Raw genomic sequence first — 19558 nt, forward strand, 5'->3', positions numbered from 1 at the left:
TGAAGGAACGGCGATATATTTCCAAGTCAGGATGGTGAGAGACTTGGAGGGCAACTTCCAGTTGGTGGTGTTCCCATCTATTTGCTGCCCTTGTCCTTCTAGATGGTAGTGGTCATGGCATTGAAAGGTGCTGTCTAAGAAGCCTTGGTGAATCCCTGCAGTGCATCTTGTAGATGGTACACACTGCTGCTTCTGTGCGTTGGTGGTGGAGGGAATGAATGTTTGTGGATGTGGTGCCAATCAAGTGGGCTGCTTTGTCCTGGACAGTGTGGAGCTTCTTGAGTGTTGTGGGAGTTGCACCCATCCAGGCAAGTGTGGAGTATTCCATCACACTCCTGACTTGTGCCTTGTAGATGGTGGACAGGCTTTAATGAGTCAGGAGATGAGTTACTTGTCACTGGATTCCTAGCCTCTGACCTGCTCTTGTAGACACAATATTTATAGGGTTAGTCCAGTTCAGTTTCTGATCACTGGTAACCCCCAGGATGTTGATAGTGGGGGATTCAGTGATGGTAATACCATTGAACATCAAGGGGTGATGGTTAGATTATCTCTTGTTGGAGATGGTCATTACCTAGCACTTGTGTGGCATGAATGCTAGTTGTCACTTGTCAGCCCAAGCCTGGATATTGTCGAGGTCTTGCTGCATTTGGACATGGACTGCTTCAGTATCTGAGGGGTCATGAATGGTGCTGAACATTGTGCAATCATCAGCGAACACCTCCACTTCTGACCTTATGATGGAAGGAAGATTAGGAACTAGAGTTAGTTTAAGTAAGTTATATGCATATTTTTGTGTGTTAGGGATAAGATATAGCTTTAAGTTTAATGTATATTTTTATTTGTGGGTTAGAAAGGTGAAACCTGGGTCTAGTTTATTTTAGAGTGGAGACAGCAGGTCTGGAGCTCATTGTATAACCTGCATTTTAATGAGGTTTTATGACCCTTAAAGTGGAGAGCTGTGTTATCAAGGGAGGATAGGAGATTAGGGCAGTTAAAACAAAGTAGAAAAACTGGGCTGTTGCCTAGCAACAGGGGACCCACACAGACACAGGGAGAAATATAAAGCAGTTTTAGTTCAGTTAGAAGAAGGTGCCAGGAGGAACTGGACACAGAAGAGGGAACTGCAGAAAGCAGATTTCCCAAAAGAACAGGAGAAAGTCCCAGAACCCAGGGAGTGCGACAAAAAAGAAAGTTGCAAGAAGACACCCAGGCCAAGGAACAAGAACAGGAATCTAAACAAGGTCCTGTTCAGTGAAGTTAAAGTAAGGAGCAGAGGAAAAGGCTCCGAATGAAAGAGAGAAAGCTCCAGGAAGCAGAATCAAGGCAAATTGGGCTTATGAGGAGCCAGAAGATCTGAGGAGACAGCCAAAGATTGGTGACTCCTTGCTGTGGGAATGTGAAGCAATGGTGTTCTGTTGGCATGGCTGAGTGCCTGAGAGAGATTGCGTAGAAGACGAAACTTGATTGCATGTGGTGATCCAGGGGAGAGTAAAGTAGGGAGGAGAGATCGAAACTCTGGGAGGTGGATCCTTGTAAAAGGCATCCGAGAGAAAGCCTCATTTGGGAGAAGATTCCAAAGCGAGTTCTTTGAGAGTGGAGGTTGGAAACCTTAGTGTGGAAGGTGAAGTTCAGTGAGACCAGTTGGCTCACGGTGTGACAAGCATCTGAGGGGAGTTTATGGGAGGTCTATAGCATCTGTCTGGGATGGCATCTGTCGCTTGGTTTCAGAGTGTGGGATCCCTGACCACAGAGCCGCCTACTGATTTACATGAACTGTGTACTTACTGTGAACATTAGAGTATAAGATAGATTTTGTAACTTGTGTTATCCTTACGAATCTGTATATACTTGTAAAGTTATGGGTGAATAGGTCATAGTTGTGGGTGAAGGAGTATTGTAATATAGTCCATCTTTTCTTGTCTAATAAATATTTTGTTCCCTCAGTAGCCATTCTCCACGTTTCTAAACAAAAAATAACATTAAGCATCTATCAAGCCAGGTTCCACCCTGAGATCTGACTTGTCCAGTGTCAGCTGGGATCATAACAATTTGAAAAGGATATATAATACGTACAGACATAACACTGCACATCACATATTGTACAATTTTGAAATGGGAGCAAGCTTCTGATCTGTAATCTGAAATTGATGAGCACATTCCATTCTCTTCATTCCTGACCAGGCACCAATTGAACATTTTATTAATAACAATTAGATTTTATGGCCTTGAAAGGACATAGATCCACCTTAGAATATTCTATTGTGCTTCAGAAGGTACCGTTCCAGCCCTTGTAAAATGGCACATCACCCAATTTCACAGGAGAGCTGCTTGTGTCTAGATAGGTATGTTATAAACAGGGACCTTTTTTAATTAGTGCTGGAGGTCAGTGGCACTATCTCAACAAGGAAGTGGATGTTTTCTCAGTGTCCTCATCAACATAGCTGCTGAAAATCGCTGGCCATTCAATCCACTGTGGGATCTTGCTGTGCAGAGAACGGCTGGCACATTTTGCCTGCAGAGCAACATTTCAAAATGGCCCATCTGTGCCTGAAGCATTTCAGGGGGAGTTTGTGAGAGATGCGACAAGGCAGAATATATACAAGCTGCATATCAAAGAGGAAATTTGACTTGATTGTCAAACTGGATAACGCTGACCAATCGGGACTGAGGAGAAAAATACGGGATTGAGAATGAGCGCAGTTTTAAAACTAAAAGTCAACGTTTGTTCTGTGAAGTATTGGCTATTACCCCATTGCACATCGCAGCCCCTGGGTCCTGTGTTAATTCTTCTCTCTTCTTGTGCAGGGCTGGTGGTCCGGGAAGTTCACATCGAGGTCTCGAGGCAGCAGGTGGAGGAGCTCTTTGGTTTAGAAGATTTCTGGTGCCAATGCGTTGCCTGGAGTGCCTCAGGCACAACTAAGAGCAGGAGAGCGTACGTCCGCATTGCCTGTAGGTATACCTGTTTTTTCATACATCTCACTATTTTAAGTAGGCATCTTGACACGCCCTTTCCAGAAAAATTATCTATAGTATCTCTCCTTGTCTTTGAAAAATATTTTGTCTCAGTTTTTTCCCCTTCTTCTGGCCTTGCTTTACGCAAAGGCCAATGGGATCACAGGAGACATTCCTAAACAGCCAACCTTGAGGTGCAATTCTAGGCTTTGTCAGCTTGCGGCGCTTTATTCAAAATGAGGGACAGGTGAGGGTGGGAGAGCTCCACTGCTGACGCCAATGTTATCACAACCTTTGCACTCGGCAAGTATCATTGAAGCAATCAGCAGAAGTGCACCCATCCTGAGGCCAATTGTAAGGCCTTCACTCCCAGCCCAACTGAGACGAGCTCACTCAATTCGAGCTGGGTTTGAACCTGCAACAAGCCTGTCCTTTCTAGTTCTATTTCCCCATTGGATAACCGCTTAAGCAACTGAGCCATTACATAGGATGTACACCACAGAAACAGGCCATTTAGCCCAACCTGTCCATGCTGGTGTCTATGTTCCACTCAAGCCTCCTCCCATCTTCCCTTATTTAAATATATCGTCATAACCCTCTATTCCCTTCTCCCTCATTATTCAGGTCCAGCTTCCCCTTAAATGCATCAATATTATTCACTTCAATCATTCCCTGTGGTAGCAAGTTCCACATTCTCACCAGCCACTGGGTAGAGGTTTCTTCTGAATTCCCTATAGGATTTCTTGGTGACTATCTTACATTGATGGCCTCTAGTTATGCTCTTCCCAGAAGAGGAATGAGCGATTCCTATTCTGAATACTTAGTACAAAGTGAGTGATGCTGAAAATAAACTGCCATCTTCTCCCAGAGCTGAATGCCAAAATGTGACTCCTCTTCATCTGACCTCAATTTCCCAGTGTCCTACAAAAGAAACAGGAGCTGGACTAGGCCATTCAGCCCCTTGAGTCTGTTCCAGCGTTCAGTAAGATTGCCTCAACTCCTTTCTACATAAGCGTGTATCCCTTCATTCTCTTACTCCCTAAAAATCCAATGACCCATATATTTATTATGCTCAACAATTAAGTATCTGGAGCTCCCTGGGGCAGAGAATTCCTCTGCTGCTCCATGGAAAGCCATGAGTCACAATGGACGCTGGAAGCCCAAATGACAAGGTCACATGTGCCATGAAGTTTCATCAGTTTGCCTGAAGCCCTCATTAATTTGACAGAGGGTGTGACCCTACTTATTGTCACTCTTGAACTCAGTGTAATTCTGTTCTTTTTTTTTATTCATTCATGGGATGTAGGCTTCGCTGGCTGGGCCAGCATTTATTGCCCATCCCGTATTAGCCTTGAGAAGGTGGTGGTGAGGTGCCTTCTTGAACCACTGCAGTCCATGTCATGTAGGTACACCCATGGTGTTGTTAGGGAGGGAGTTCCAGGATTTTGACCCATTGACAATGAAGGAACGGCGATATATTTCCAAGTCAGGATGGTGAGTGACTTGGAGCAGAACTTCCAGGTGGTGGTGTTCCCATCTATCTGCTGCCCTTGTCCTTCTAGATGGTAGTGTTTGTGGGTTTGGAAGGTGCTGTCAAAGGAGCCTTGGTGAATCCCTGCAGTGCATCTTTTAGAGGGTACACACTGCTCCTATTGTGTGTCAGTGGTGGAGGGAGTGAATGTTTGTGGATGGGGTGCCAATCAAGCGGGCTGCTTTGTCCTGGATGGTGTCAAGCTTCTTGAGTGTTGTAGGAGCTGCACTCATCCAGGCAAGTGGAGAGTTTTTTGTCACCATTTAGCTTGGAAGTCATGATACACCTTGTGGCAAGAATGGGATCACTGTCAAAGGGAACTAGTCGGATTCCTAAGAGATGGTGTTGGCTTTGATTTGCATTAGCTTTGATGATGAAGCATCATGGGCAGAACTATGGTGCTGGCTTGATTGCCTGAGAGAGTGTGATGTTAATTTCCCAGAGTTATTCTTAAATAGGCCCAGGAACATAGGAACAGGAGCGTAGACCATTTGTCCTGCAAACCCGTTCTGCCTTTCAATTAGATCATGGCTGATCTGCAACTTAATTCCCTAAACTTGCCTTTGCATCATATCCCTCAATACCATTGGTTAACAAAAATCTACCAATCTCAGATTTAAAACTAGCAATTGATCTAGCATCAATTGCCTTTTGCAGAAGAGAGTTCCAAACTTCTACTACCCTGTGTGTGTAGAAGTGTTCTCTCATTTCACTTCTGAAAGAGCTGGCTCTGACATTTAGACTATGCCTCTTAGTCCTCAACTCTGCAATTGACTCCTAGACTCCCCATTGGAACTAGTTTTAGTTCATCCACCCTATCTGTTTCTCTCTATTGCAATCCTAGTTTCTTTAACACCTCCTTGTAGTTAAACCCTTGGAGACCCGGTATCATTCTGGCAAATCTACACTGCGCCCCCTCCAAGGCCCGTATATCCTTCCTAAGGTGTGGTGACCCCAGGACTCCACCGTGCTAGTGTTGGCAGACCATCTACTGGGCCTCAATGATCTATTCCCTTCCTCTTTGAACGTTCCTGACTCTTTCCTATTTTAAATTAATTTTAGAGGATCATCTCCTCAATAATGAGCCACATTTTTCCAGTCGCTCTCTCTCCAGTGCAAAACAATTGGTAAAAATGTAAGGCTGCCCCTCCAGCCCTGCCCCCAGCATAAATGAAATTGAAGCAGTATATAATAGTACATAAGAGCAGAATGCCAAAGACTGATCAGAAAGCTGCAATTAATCTAATTTCAGGGTTCACTTGTCAGTGATAAACCATTCACAGTTCGCTCAAGCAGTTGGTGACATCAGCCAAACCCCTCAACCAAATTAGTGGCCGGTAATCACTCCCATGTGTCCTCTATATTCCAGATGACTCAGAGCAGCTCTTACAGTTACAGCACTGTCCCGTACATTTCAGAACATTGATATAAATTGAAAACATTCAGCTCAAAGCCCGATGAAGGTTTCTTTTACACAACCCAAGGCCCATGTGTTCCAGCTGATTATTTTCAAGGACTCGATTCCTGAAAGGGATTGCATGAGACCCAGAAACGTCTCTTCAGTGACAAAAGGATGAGTCGAAATTTAAGACCTCTGAAGTTTGTTTCACTAGATGTAAAATAAGCAGCAAAAAAAAAAACCCTGTGAAAAATCATGCTCTGTATCTATTCTTTCCTCTATGCTCACCACCCTCTCTGTCAAACACTCAGTTATTTACCACGAGTGGTGGGAGGCCTCTCAGCCTGAAAGATGTGTTGTTCTGGTACGAATATTTCATGCCTGGTCAGAGTTGAGTTAGCTGGCCTCAGTAAGGTGACGATGAGAGATTGTGAAATTGGACTCAGAACCCTCTAGGCTGAATGGGATCATGGTGGGGACATTGATATAAATGCCCTATATGTGCATATCGGTGAAATTCTGTGTGAGGGACAGAGCAGGCCGGGCAACAATGGCGCTTGCAGTTGAATTGCCGGCTGACTTCTCACAATCATGGAAGATGGCCACTTGGGTGAGGGAGCAGAGCAAGGCCGTCTTCAATGAACCCTGATCAGAACAGGACCAGCAGTCAGAAGGAAGACTGCTACTGTTGGTTATAAAGTGCCTTTTGTATCCTTTTGGGCCTGACATTTGGCACTTTATAAATGCATTGCACAGAATGCACAGCACTGAAACAGGCCATTCAGCCCACCTGGTCTATACCTGGATTTATTCTCCACATGAAGCTCCTCCCACTCAATTTACTTACCACGTTCCTTCTCTCCCCCACCTACTTCAAGGAAATGTTCTTTTTGCAACTGCAGTTACTGAGAGTGAGCAAGACGTGGTCTCATCGTCCAAGTTTTCTCTGAATGTTGCAATTCTGTGGGTAATTTTTAAAAGAAAAGTCACCATTTGGAATCTTGGGAGATGTGTTACAAAACCGACTGTAATCAAAGGCATTTTTCTCTCTCGCTTCATTCATTCTCACAACAAACTCTGTTGCTTCTTCTTCTCAGGGGAAGACGTTTGAACTGATGTTATTAATGTGGTCCTTTCATGGTGGTTTCCTCTCACTCTGCCAAGGATCATAGCGAGAGGAACTGCTGTCACGGCTTGAGCAGAAAGTGACAGCACTGTTCCTGGTTTGCTCTGCTTTCCTTTTGTCAATTTTCTCTCCTATCTCCCATATCTCAAGGTGTTAACTCCTAGTTGGGGTGCAGTTGCCTGATCTCCATCCGTGTTGCTGGGGTACGGTTCTCGTGCTATTTGTGTAAGTTAACAACACGATGATGTCCCCACTACCAGCCCTGAGGTCCACCCCCACACTTTTGACATAACTCCTCCAAAGACAACTCATTGGTTCCTAGTCTTCAACCAGCTTTTTAAACCTTTCCCAGGGTTTAGACTGAATCCCCACAGTTTAGAGTTTAATTCAGAGTCTTTCATGCGTAACTTTGTCAAAAATAATCCTTTTGGAAGTGTTGTCGCACTGCGCTGTGTACTTGGGTTGACACTCCCTCAGTCATCAACGAGTTTGGTGAAGATGCAACTTCCCCTGCTGCTGCTGTTCACTCAGTTGTTCCTGTACAAATAACCCACGTATTTACACCTGATACGGATTCCATTATTTTACATGGGGTGAAGGTAGATTAGATGAGCCTGGAGTTGCCGGTATCTGTTTTGACACCCCGTTTGACTATGGATGCCACTTTAACTTCTTTCCAGTCCTCCCTAAGTGTCCTTGGCCTCCCCCATAATGGCTGTTAGTGTTTTGTAAATTAACCTCTTAATCTTTTTCAGCACTCTGGGATAAATATCATCTGCCCCCGGAGATTTGTTTATCTATTTTAGCATTGATTCCCTTGTCAAAGATGTCCATCTTTTGTATAACAAAGTCATTGATTATACCATGCTGGGAGAAGGCACATTTCTTCCCTTGCGGATACTCAGATGAAGCGTTCATTTAGAATAGTTACCATTTTCTGCCTCTCCTCAATTACTGGCAATTTCTTTCTTTTCTGATTTTCACCCTTCTCTGGTGCACTCTTGTTAATTATTCTTTGCAGTTATGTTCAACGCTGCTGGTTTTCTTTATTCAATGTCTCCTTTGCCTCCCTAATGACCTTTTTAATGTGTTTCTCCAAACCACAAGCTCAGACTAGACACACAAGATGATAAGCAAATCAGAAAACAAATTAAAATTGAGATAGAGGAGGAAATGGCCTGTGCAAGTCCTGCAGGGAGAAAGAAGATGGGCGCAACAGAATGAACATTAGGAATTACACATTTCAGATGATTAGACACTGTGGTGTCCCTAGTACTTTGAGGAAGTGACAATCCAAGTGCACTTTGGAGAGTCCGCTAATGTGACACACCTCCCCTACCAAAGGATTCTTTTTTTTGACTAAGTTGTGCATGAAAGACTTTTACATCAAGAAAACAAGAAATTGTAATATTTTTTGTCTGGTAATACCACTGTCATATTTCTTATGTACTGGAAGACAGGCTGTTGGGGGCTTGTAAATGCGGTAATTGGAGTTAAAGCCAGAGTGACTGCAAGAGTCAAAAACCAACAGTAAGAAGTGGTTTTGCTATGTTAATGAACCATGAGGAACTTCAATCAGAGTTTTACATAAAACAATAACAGGGGTGGTTTTGAATTGAGTTGTTTTAGTTCAAAGGAGGATATATGCACGTTGCAAAAAGGTGCAAGTAAGTAAGGTAAAAATAGGGCAAGTTTACTTTTTTTTAAAGGCTAAAAGCTAAAGTAAAGAAGCGTCTAATCAATTCCAGGAAGAAGGCATTTCTGAAGAGGCTGGTTGAGACAATAGAGAGATCAAAAGAAAGGAACGCATTTAAGGAAATACCAAAGCTTGGGTGGGGGTAGCTGCTTGGATCTCCCAGAAGACAGCAGGGTAGCTGGTCAGAACTCCTAGAAGGCTATGTGAATAAGGCCAGACTGAGAGAACCAGTTGCTGTCAGCCTCAGAGGACACCCCAAGAAAAAAAGGCAGTGTGTGGAAAACATTACTAGAATTCTATAGATTTTGAAATCTGTAAGGATATTTGCTGAACAGAAAAGGGGACTGTTTGCTCTGAGGGTAGTTAATTTAAGATCTTGTGGAATTGTTTTAAAGTACTGTTTACTGCGTGAAGCCATTCCTGTGTTGAGGTGTAATTATTTTTTTTTGCTTTAGTATTTTAATAAGTGTTTACTCTACTATAGAACCATCACACATCATTTCCTGATTTCAGAACCTCTCCTCATACGGTACAAATTGCAAAAACCGCCTTGGCAGCTGGTTCTAGTTTCCCTCTAGGATTTGGGCAGCTCGGCATTTACCACCAGTTGTGCCATAACACTTAATTAAACTTAAACTTGCGAGGATTCAGTCTAAACCCTGGGAATGGGTTAAAAAAAAAACACAGGTTGAAGGCTAGGAAACAGCAAGTTGTCTTTGGAGGAGTAGTGTCAAAAGAGTGGGGGTGGGGGTGGGGTTGGACTTCAGGGCTTGGTACTGAGGATACCCCTATGTCTAATTATCTAAAATGTGTAATTCCGAACATTCATTCCTTGTACCCATCTCCTTTCTTGTGCAGGATTTGTATAAGCCATGTTCCCCCCCCATCTCAATTTTAATTTTGTTTTCTGATGTGCTTATCATCTTGTGTGTCTAGTCTGAGCTTGTGGTTTGGAGAATGTATTTATGCTGCAAAGTCAGCATAACATCGTTAAAGGTGATCCATTTGTCTTTCACCGATGTGATGTTGAACAACCTTTTCCAGTCTATTTATTCCAGTTGTTCTTTCTAACATTGATTATAAATTCAATGGTGTTTAATAAAAGCTCACTTCAGGTGTAGAGATGCAACTATCATAGTCATAGTCTGCCTCATTGCACCAACATCACTGAAACAAAACAGATGACCTGATCATCAGCAAACTGATGCTGTGGGATCTTGCTGTGTGCCAGTTGGTTGCCTTGTTTTTTTTACCTTTAAAGGGATAAAGAATTTATATATTGCCTCCAGGACCACCAGAGGCCAATTATTTATTTTTGAAGTGTAGTCGCTGTTGTAGCATATGAAACGCAGATTTGCCAAATTTGTGCACAGCAAGCTCCCGCAAACAGCAAATGATGATGAACAGATAATCTATTTTTTTGTGCTGTTGGTTGAGGAATAAATAAATATTGGCCAGGATGCTGAGAGAACTCCCCTGTCCTTCTTCGAAATAGTGCTGTGGGATCTTTTACATCCTTTTAAAAGGGCAAACGAGGCCTCAACTTAAGGTCTCATCTGAAAGACAGCACCTCTGATAGTGCAGCACTCGCTCAGTATGGCACAGGATTGTCAGCCTTAATTTTTGTGCTCAAGAATGGGACTTGAGCTCAGAACCTTGTGATTCACAAGCCAGAGTGCTACCAACTGAGCTGTGGCAAACACCTCACGCGTATTTTGTTGACTGTAAACACTTTGGAAATGCCCCAAAGGTGCTTTATAAATGTAAGCCTTTTGCTTATTCGTTCTTTCTTACCTCCTTTTCTGTAACAGATATTAAACTTCACGGGATTAAATTTAATATTATGCGTGAGGTAAGTGGTTTACAGATCAGAGACACAATGAATGTTGGTCAAGAGCCTTAATTGTGCAGGATGATGAGTGACCACCATTGCAAGATGATCAATTGAGTTCTTTCAACAAGGGCCAAAGGTTGCTTGTAACTCAAGTTCACACCCTGCACCCCCTGAACAGCTCCTGGGCTCTGGCACATTCCTAGTGCAGAGTGGAAAGAGGGTAGACCTTGGATGGTAGTGTTAATGATTGTATGAAGAGATTAGTTATTTTGTGAGGAGCTCCAGTCTAGCGCAGTTTCTATTTGACTTTTTTGTTCTTCTATCCAGACCTGAGGAAGAACTTTGAGCAGGAACCACTGGGAACAGATGTGTCTCTGGAACACGAGGTTCTGCTGCAGTGCCGCCCACCAGAAGGAGTCCCACCAGCCGAGGTACAGTGACAAGTTGTAGAGTTACGACACTCCCCCAACAATCAGGCTGCGTCAGTCCTTTATCAGTAACTGTGGACTTGTACAGTCTGCTCTCCATAACTTAAAAAAGGATATTATTAGAGACATCGAAAAAGGCGCAAAAAAGATTCACAAGGATGATAAAAACTGAAAATGCTGGAAAAACTCAGCAGGCCTAGCAGCATCTGTGGGGAGGGAGACAGGGTTAACGTTTCGAGCCCATATGACTCTTCTTCTTCACAGGGATGATACCTGGATTGAGAGGATATCCTTATTAGGAAACACTGAGGGATCTGGGATTCTTGCCTCTTGAAAAGATAAGGCTGGGTGAGGGGTGCAATGTGCAGGATAGACTGGGGATGGGCGGGGTGCAGGTTGACCTGATATGGGTTATGAGAAGGTTTGACAAGGTAAGCATCAAGAAGATGTTTCCCCTTGTGAGCGAACCCAAAATTTGAGGTCATAAATACAAGACAGCCACCAAAAAACTCAATAAGCCATTCAGGAGAAACGTCTTGCCATATAGAGCGGTGAGAATGTGGAACTTGCTGCCACATGGAGTAGATGCTGCAAACAGCAACAATGACTTAAAGGGAAGCTGGAGTATGAGGGAGAAGGGATAGAAGGATATGCTGTGGGGTTAGATGAAGAAGGGTGGGAGGAGGGTCCCTGTGGAGCATAAACAGCAGCAAAGACCCACCTACTAGACCCAAATCACCAAGCAAGAGTCTGAATGTTTTTTGACCCTGGACCCCTAGTGCTGAGTTCACTACGAGTTCCCCCATTGATCTTGTTTTAACGCAAGTTGTTCAAATTTAGATCCATGTATCATATGCATGAGAAGAAATCACAGTTGCTGATGAACACAAACGTGTCAAGTTCCTGTCTTTGCTGCTTTAGCACAGAGAACTGACTCATTTAGAACGAGCAGGTTTACAAATCTGGATTTGAGTTTCCTCTCACTTCATCGCTTCCATGCCTAGAGGGAAGAAGAAAATGGGAAAAGACCGCAGAGCTCAATTTGGGTTGGGTAGTTGCTCAGAAACCCGAAGGTTTCATGATGGGAATCTCCTGACATGTCACACTTGTTTTTGGATAAATGGCTAATTTCTGCTCCCCACTCCTGTGCCCCTGTAACCAAACCAAGGGCCTGTCCATAAAAGGACATCTTTACCATCAAGGACATCACCACCATCACCATCCCTTCGACCTTTTGTTTATGACACTTTTTGCAATCTCTCCTTTGCCTCCACCTGTCACTGGCCTTCTATCCAGCTTCACCTGTCCCACCCCACCTTATACAGTATATATTTCACCACATTTCTACTTGTCTTTAGTTCTGAAGAAGAGTCATCTGGACTCGAAACATTAACTCTTTCTCTCCACAGATGCTGTCAGACCTGCTGAGTTTTTCCAGCAATTTTTGTTTTTGTTATTAAAGGACATCTTTAGTTCTGTGCTGCTGGTGGAGGTGGGGGCTCCACTTTTGCCAATTACTAGATACACCCAGGTTTCTGAAAGTGGAACTTAACATAAAAACATCACTGACCCTTCATCACAGGTCACTTTGGTGTGTCATAGGATCTGATATGACTTGCATTGAACCAGCTCTGTCTCCATTTGGGAAATCATTCAAAGCACCCATTCTTTAAACCACCCCACTGCTGTTAAATACTTCTCAAATGGCTTTCAGGGCCAGCCTTGTAGGCACTGTTAGGTTAGAATGTCAAGGCGCACTATCATTCAAAAGGTAAGTTCCAAACAGGCAAGACCTTTATGCTTGAAGAGGAATATGTTGAATGGGTCCAGTTTTATTAACACTCATTTTAATAAGAGTCAATGTAGCGAGAGAAGATTAAAGGGGATAAAAACCTCGAGGTCAGGGTGATTAATCAGTGAACACTTGTAACTATGTGAAAAGAAACAAATTAATGAGAACTGCATTAAACCTAATGAAAATAAAATTTTGCTTACTCAGCTTCTTTCTCTGCCTCTGGATTAAGTGATTCTTTGTCCTTCATAGATTTAGCTGCATGCTTCACTGAATTTCTCTGGGAACTGTAGAACAGGCAACCAGCAGCTAATATCATTTGATAAACACAGCCCTGAAAGGAAACCTTTAAACCTATTGATTAAGTAGTGTTGGATGGAAAAGTCAGAGGATAAAGGGTGATTGAGATGAATCTATTTGGCTATTTGTCACATCGTAACATGGGGAACATGTCACATGGGTAAAATACAGCCTCAGAGCATTTAGTGTTGGTGAGGAATCGATTTGCCCTGAGGTCAGCCCAAAGTAGCAACTATACAAGTGATCATCATATGAGCACAAGGGCTTTCTTCATCTCGTGATTCATGGTTGTGCTTTTTGGGGTTTTCTTTTTTGTGTGTCCCTTCCTCTTATCCGCACCAGACTCCCCTTTGTTCCTGAGGGTATATTCACTCCATGTTCTTGGTGCAGCAATGGGTGAACACTCCTCTTACTAATGGGTGAAAGAGCACTCGTTATGCAAATCTGTCTCTTGTCACCTGAAAGCTTTTAGGATTCGACCGACCGAACCATATCCATTTGTGAATTTGCGGGTATAGATATTGCTACATCAATTTATACAATCAAAAGTTTCTCGGTGACAATGTGGCAGGGGTCCAGGGGTCATGGAAAGAAAAATGGGCTCCCAAAGCTGCTGCCGTTTATTAGCACTGCCTCCTTGTCTTATTCAGGTGGAATGGCTGAAGAACGATGACATCATTAATCCAGTCCAAGACTCCAACTTCCTCCTCACAATTGACCATAACCTGATCATCAAACAAGCCCGTCTCTCTGACACAGCAAATTACACGTGTGTGGCCAAGAACATTGTTGCCAAGCGACGCAGTACCACTGCCACTGTGGTTGTATATGGTAAGCCAGGGGCCTTGCCTCTCAAAAGCTGCTTTAAGTACTTTTGCCCCATCTCGATGTGTTCCGGTGCTGCCATCACTGAGGCACTGAAAGATGTAACAGCCAGTTAAAGTGCAGCAGGCAGACAAACTGCGAATGGGCACCTCCGTGGGAGTCACATATTTCAAACAGGCCTGAGCCTATCTGACATTGTTGTGGCGAGAGCATTATATTTATTGCCTAAAAGAAACTTGCGTTCGTCTTTTTTACCTGTTCTCTGCAGCCTTAGCGTCAGGGCTAGTGCAGCCCCAAGAGTCATATTAAAAACTCTTAACGCTCTGATCATTCCTGGTCTAGGAAAGCCCCCTTACTCCTTAGTGTGTTAGCAGGAGAGAAGAATTACAGGAATGGCAGTGCACAGTGTAAATGTCTGACTTTACGCAGCACAAAATGGAACAACATCACCTTTAAAATGGAGCACAAAGACATTTCATTAAAATGTTGTCCCTGTAATTTCACACCCAGCAATTTCCAGGCTTCTAAGTTTAATGGTGCCAGTATAATTGTGCCTTGTTCCTTCACAGTGCTTAACCTGTGATACAAATTTCATTTGGACATTTTTATCTGCAGCTTTTGATACAGATTTAAGGATTTGTACTGTATCTATCTTGTTGACAGCAGGGCTGGGGATGTAGAAGGTGAGGGGATAGTAAAGGGAAAGGGGAAGCAGAAGAAGCAAGTCTCACTGGGTCAGCCTCACTGAGAATGAATTGATGAAGCCCTCGCACTTGTTACTGGAGGTGAAGATGGGACAGGGGATTGGGGTTTCAGGAGAGAGTTGGTGGTGAAGTAAGAAACTGGGAATTATCTCTGCTCTCAAGGAAGATCCCGGACTAGTAGATGGCTGCACCAGATTAAATCTGATATCCACAAAACTGGAGTCCACAAATATAAGATAGTTGCTAACAAATCCAACAGGGAAATAAGAAGAAGGTGGAACACAGGAAATGCTCGCGGTGAATAACTTAGGTGCTTTCAAAAGAAAACTGGATGAGTAGATGAGAGAAAAGGGGATAGAAAGACATGCTGAAATGCTGAGATGAGGCAGATTTTTTTAATATTCATTCACGGGATGTGGGCATCACTGGCTGGGCCAGAATTTATTGCTCATCCCTAATTGCCCTTGTTCAGAGGGCATTTAAAAATCATCCACATTGCTGTGGGTCTGGACTCACATGTAGGCCAGACCAGGTAAGGACAGCAGATTCCTTTCCAAAAGGACATTAGCAAACCAGATGGGTTTTTATGACAATTGGCAATGGGTTCATCGTTAGACTATTAATTCCAGATTTTTTTTTTAATTCAAATTTCACCATCTGCCATGGTGGCATTTGAACCCAGGTCCCCAGAGTAACACCCTAGGGCTCTAGGGCTCTGGCTTACTAGTCCAGTGCAAATACCACTATGCCATCATCTCCCCAAAATGGCATTAGAGGAGACTCACGTGGAATATAAACACTAGCACAGACTAGATGGGCCAAATGGCCTGTGTCTATCCTGTATCTTCTATATAATATGTAGTCCAGCCAGAAGTCAGATTAAAAATCGGTGCAAGCTATAGAACAGGCTGCTGACTCGCTGTAACAATGGTATAAAGTGAAGATCTGCCTTTATTCCCTGTGTGCCAGGAGCCTGGAGCACTTCGAACAATTGTAATACTGCAGTTAATAATCTGTAAATGACTTGTTAAAAGGTTGAAAGCAACAGACTCCCAATTACTACATGCTCCAATCTACCACGCTGACATTTAGACACCACCTGGACTTAAATCGCAACATTGCAGTTTGATTTAGCCTACAATCCTGTATACCTCGTGTCTGATTGGCTTCTCTTTCTTGACTGTTGTTTGTCCATCATTTTTCCGGGGAAGCTGCACGTCATTCTTTAAAAATACAGCAGCCCATTAAAGCGAGGAAGAGGAAATGAATGTGCTGAGAATTGGATAGATCCTAGAATAATCTCACGAGAGACTCATCCCATTCTTACGGCTTCAGAATTCCAACAAGAGCCTGAGACAAAGGACTGTATCAAGCTGAGTGCTGGGTTTATTGACGCAGGCATATCTCTCGCTGTTTATGAGCGTGAGCTAGCCTCCATTGAGCATGTCCAGTGTGGTGTGGCATGAATTGGGGAGAGGGGATGAGGCAGTCTTAACAGATGTTTGCAAATACATCATTGATAATTGGTCATGGGGAGAGCCAGGATCGAATTGGTGACAATGAAAGACCTTATACTTCCAAGCCACCCACATACCTCTGCCACCTGCTGACCCCTGACTTTAAGGAGCTTCTGTCCCCCCTGAGAAGGTTAAATAGTGGTGGTAGTGCCTCTCATTGACCCTATTAAACAGATATTGAACCTTCGAAGGATTTGATAGGGTAGCTAGAAACAATTTCAAATAGCATAGGTGCATTTAAGGACAGCTAGGTAAACACAGGAGGGAGGAAGGGATAGATGGATACGTTGATGGTTAGATGGAGAATGGTTGGAGGAGACTCATGTGGAGCATAAAAAGTGACATGCTCCAGTTGGGCCGAATGGCTTGTTTTTTGTGCTGTAAGTACTGTGAAATACTTCTATTTACTCTGGTCAAGGGAACTCAGAACAAGGGGTCATATCCGTAAAACTAGAATCAGGCTGATCAGGAGTGATGTCAGGAAAAAAAAAATTCATACAATTGACACACAAATCGAGAAATTTCTTCCCCGAACAGCTGTTGTGACTGGGGGTCAGTTGAAAATTTGAAAACTGATATTGATAAATTTTTGTTAAGGAAGGGTGATTAAGGGATATGGAACCAAGGTGGGAGTTAAGATACTGATCAGCCATGAACTAATTGCATGGGAGACTAGACTAAGCGCTGAATGGCCTCCTCCTCAACAGTATTCCTATGTTGAAGATATCACTTGAATATTGACCTTCTCTACAAGTCTGTTTTATTATGTTTCACTTTGACACAAAAAAGGTTTGCAATAGTCTGCTGCTGGGTGGTTCAAATTGTATCTGACGATAACTGAACGACCAACCCCATCACATCAGAAAACAACTGGTGAAAGAGCTGGCTGGCTTGTATTACTATTTTTAACCGTAGGGATGGGTGAGCTGTTCTCCTCCACTCTTTCTGCCGGCTGACCATCTTCTGTCTGATTTCCCTCCGCCACAGTGAATGGTGGCTGGTCCACCTGGACAGAGTGGTCTTCCTGCAACAATCGCTGCGGGCGAGGCTGGCAGAAACGGACAAGGACTTGCACCAACCCAGCACCACTCAACGGCGGGGCTTTTTGCGATGGGCAAACCTTTCAGAAGATCGGCTGCACCACCATGTGCCCAGGTGAGTTGAAAGAAATGGCAGCTCAGGCAAGGAATGGCCAGGATTTTCCCCTCGGCGGTTTGTTTGGGGGGAGGGGTGTGGTGCCACTCACCAAGGGGAAAATGACGCGGGATGACATTGGGAGGAACTCCCGACCTCATCCTAGTCCACTTAAATCTTCAGGAAGGCGGGCGGACAGCGAAATCAGCTGTCTGCCCGCCGACCTGTCAATGGCCAATTGATGCCATTGACAGGCTCATTAAGAGAGTTAAATGCTCTACCTGGTACAACCTTAAGGCTGGCTGGTAGGCCAAGAGCCCCAGCGGCCTGTGGATTATTAATGAAACCTCATCCACTGGTGGGATGAAGTTTCATTACCGTTTTGTAAAAGTTTAATACATTTTATGAGTTTGATATCAACATGTCCCATCTCATGTGACATTGTCACATGAGGGGGGACATGATAATTTTAAAATTCTCTTCTTTTTGACTTTTCTTACCTATCAGTAAACTCCCTGAGACAGGCACTTCCTGTCGGACAGGCTGCTGGGCGGGCCTTACTTGACCCGTCCGCTCAAAATGACGGCGGGCACCGTTTCGGCGGTGGAGTTCGGCTGCCCGCCCACCAGCCAAGGTCTAAATTCTGCCCAGTGTTCAGAATAGCCACTGACTCTATTTTGGAGGTATTATTGTCATGTCATAATCATTAATAATTGTTCTCCACCCCCTTCCTGCAATATAATGGCTCTGTTCAAAAATGGTAGCTTTCCTTTATTCATCACAGGCAGGGCCACCATTTGTTGCCCATCTCTAGTTGCCCTTGAGAAGGTGGTGGTGAGCTGCCTTCTTGAACCGCTGTAGTCCCTGTGTTGTAGGTACACCCACAGTGCTGTTATGGAGTGTTAGGGGCCGCAGGTTTGGAAGGTGCTGTCATAGGATCCTTGGCGAGTTGCTGCATTGCATCTTGTACACAGCATAGTGTGTGCGAGTGGTGGAAGGAGTGAATGTTTATGGTAGTGGATGGGATCCCAATCAAGTGGACTGCTTGTCCTGGATGGTGTCAAGCTTCTGGAGAGTGGTTGGAGCTGCACTCATTCAGGGTATTCCATCATACTCCTGACTTGCACCTTGTGGATCATGCACAGGTTTTGGGGAATCAGAAGGTCAGTCATTTGCTGGGGAACACTCAGCCTATAACCTGCTCTTGTCGCCATGGTATTTACATGGGTTGGTGCAGGTAAGTTTCTTGTCCATGGTACCAACACCACCTTCCTTTGCCACCCCTCCCCCTGCCCCATCGCTGCCAAGGATGTTGATGATGGAGAGTCAAGGAGAGTTAAACTAGCCAGGGTATTGATTCAAGAATACAAAGAGTGCCGTCATGTTTGCCGACTTAGTCATACACTAGAGAAGGAGCCCATTTAACCCAACATGCCTATGTCAGCTATCTAGGGGTTGCCAACTGTACTTAAATATATTTCTGGAAGTTTAGTCATGACGTGCCCCACACTCCAGCCATCAGTTCACCAACACATCCATCCTTGTGAAGTACAGCCTTCCTCTGCCAATTGGAAAGCAAAAACACTCATTACCCAATCAGATAATGTTTGCACTGTCGGCCAAACAGCTTTTGTTCTCATTTTCAGTATTTTTATATCTGGCAAAGAGAAATGTTCGAAAATGAAAAAAAAAACAATCTTTCTCAATGTCCCGATGATCTTTCTCCAGGGTTGCCCACAGCAGTGTCCTGGAGATTGATCTTCAATTCCTGGAGACTCCAGGCCAATCCTGGAGGGTTGGCAACCCTACAGCTACCTGAGAAAGTAACCAATTAGTCCCATGCCCCTGCTCCTTTCCTATAGTCCTGCAAATTTTCCCTTTTTAACTTCTCCACATCTTCCCCCAGATTTTTTTTGCCAGCTATCGTAAACTTGGGCACTCTGATTGCTGCCAATAGAAACAGTTTCTCTCTATCCACAGTATCTATTAGTTTCGGTCAGATGCCAACCCCAACTTAATACCACTGTCTAGGAAATGGAGCTTCCCCTGGATTCCTTATTGGATTTATTCATGTCTGTCTTATATTTCTGGCCCCTGGTTTTTGACACTCCCACAAGCGAAAACAGCTTCTGTACGCGATCGAACCCCTTCATCATTTTAAACACCACTATCAGGCCACCTCTCAGCCTTCTCTTTTCTAGAGGAAAGAGCCTGTTCCGTTTTTCCTGATAGTTATATACTCTCGATTCTGGTACCGCCTACGCATCTCCTTCAGGGCCTGTGTGTCCTTTTTGAGAATGTGGAACTCGCTACCTCA

The 19558-nt window shown here is 43.9% G+C and overlaps 1 protein-coding gene across 2 annotated transcripts in view; it reads left to right on the forward strand.

Annotated features, from left to right (window-relative positions):
• The window catches only part of unc5b (unc-5 netrin receptor B), a 243418-nt gene that overhangs the window by 175544 nt on the left and 48316 nt on the right, over positions 1-19558 (forward strand). For both annotated transcript variants that reach the window (XM_041176267.1, XM_041176268.1), the window contains exons 3-6: positions 2809-2952; positions 10869-10972; positions 13712-13892; positions 17095-17262. In XM_041176267.1, coding sequence (XP_041032201.1) covers positions 2809-2952; positions 10869-10972; positions 13712-13892; positions 17095-17262 — 597 coding nt within the window. The remainder of the gene's footprint in view (positions 1-2808; positions 2953-10868; positions 10973-13711; positions 13893-17094; positions 17263-19558) is intronic.

This window comes from Carcharodon carcharias, chromosome 28 (assembly GCF_017639515.1).
Source record: "Carcharodon carcharias isolate sCarCar2 chromosome 28, sCarCar2.pri, whole genome shotgun sequence".
Classification (NCBI taxonomy): Eukaryota; Metazoa; Chordata; class Chondrichthyes; order Lamniformes; family Lamnidae; genus Carcharodon; species Carcharodon carcharias.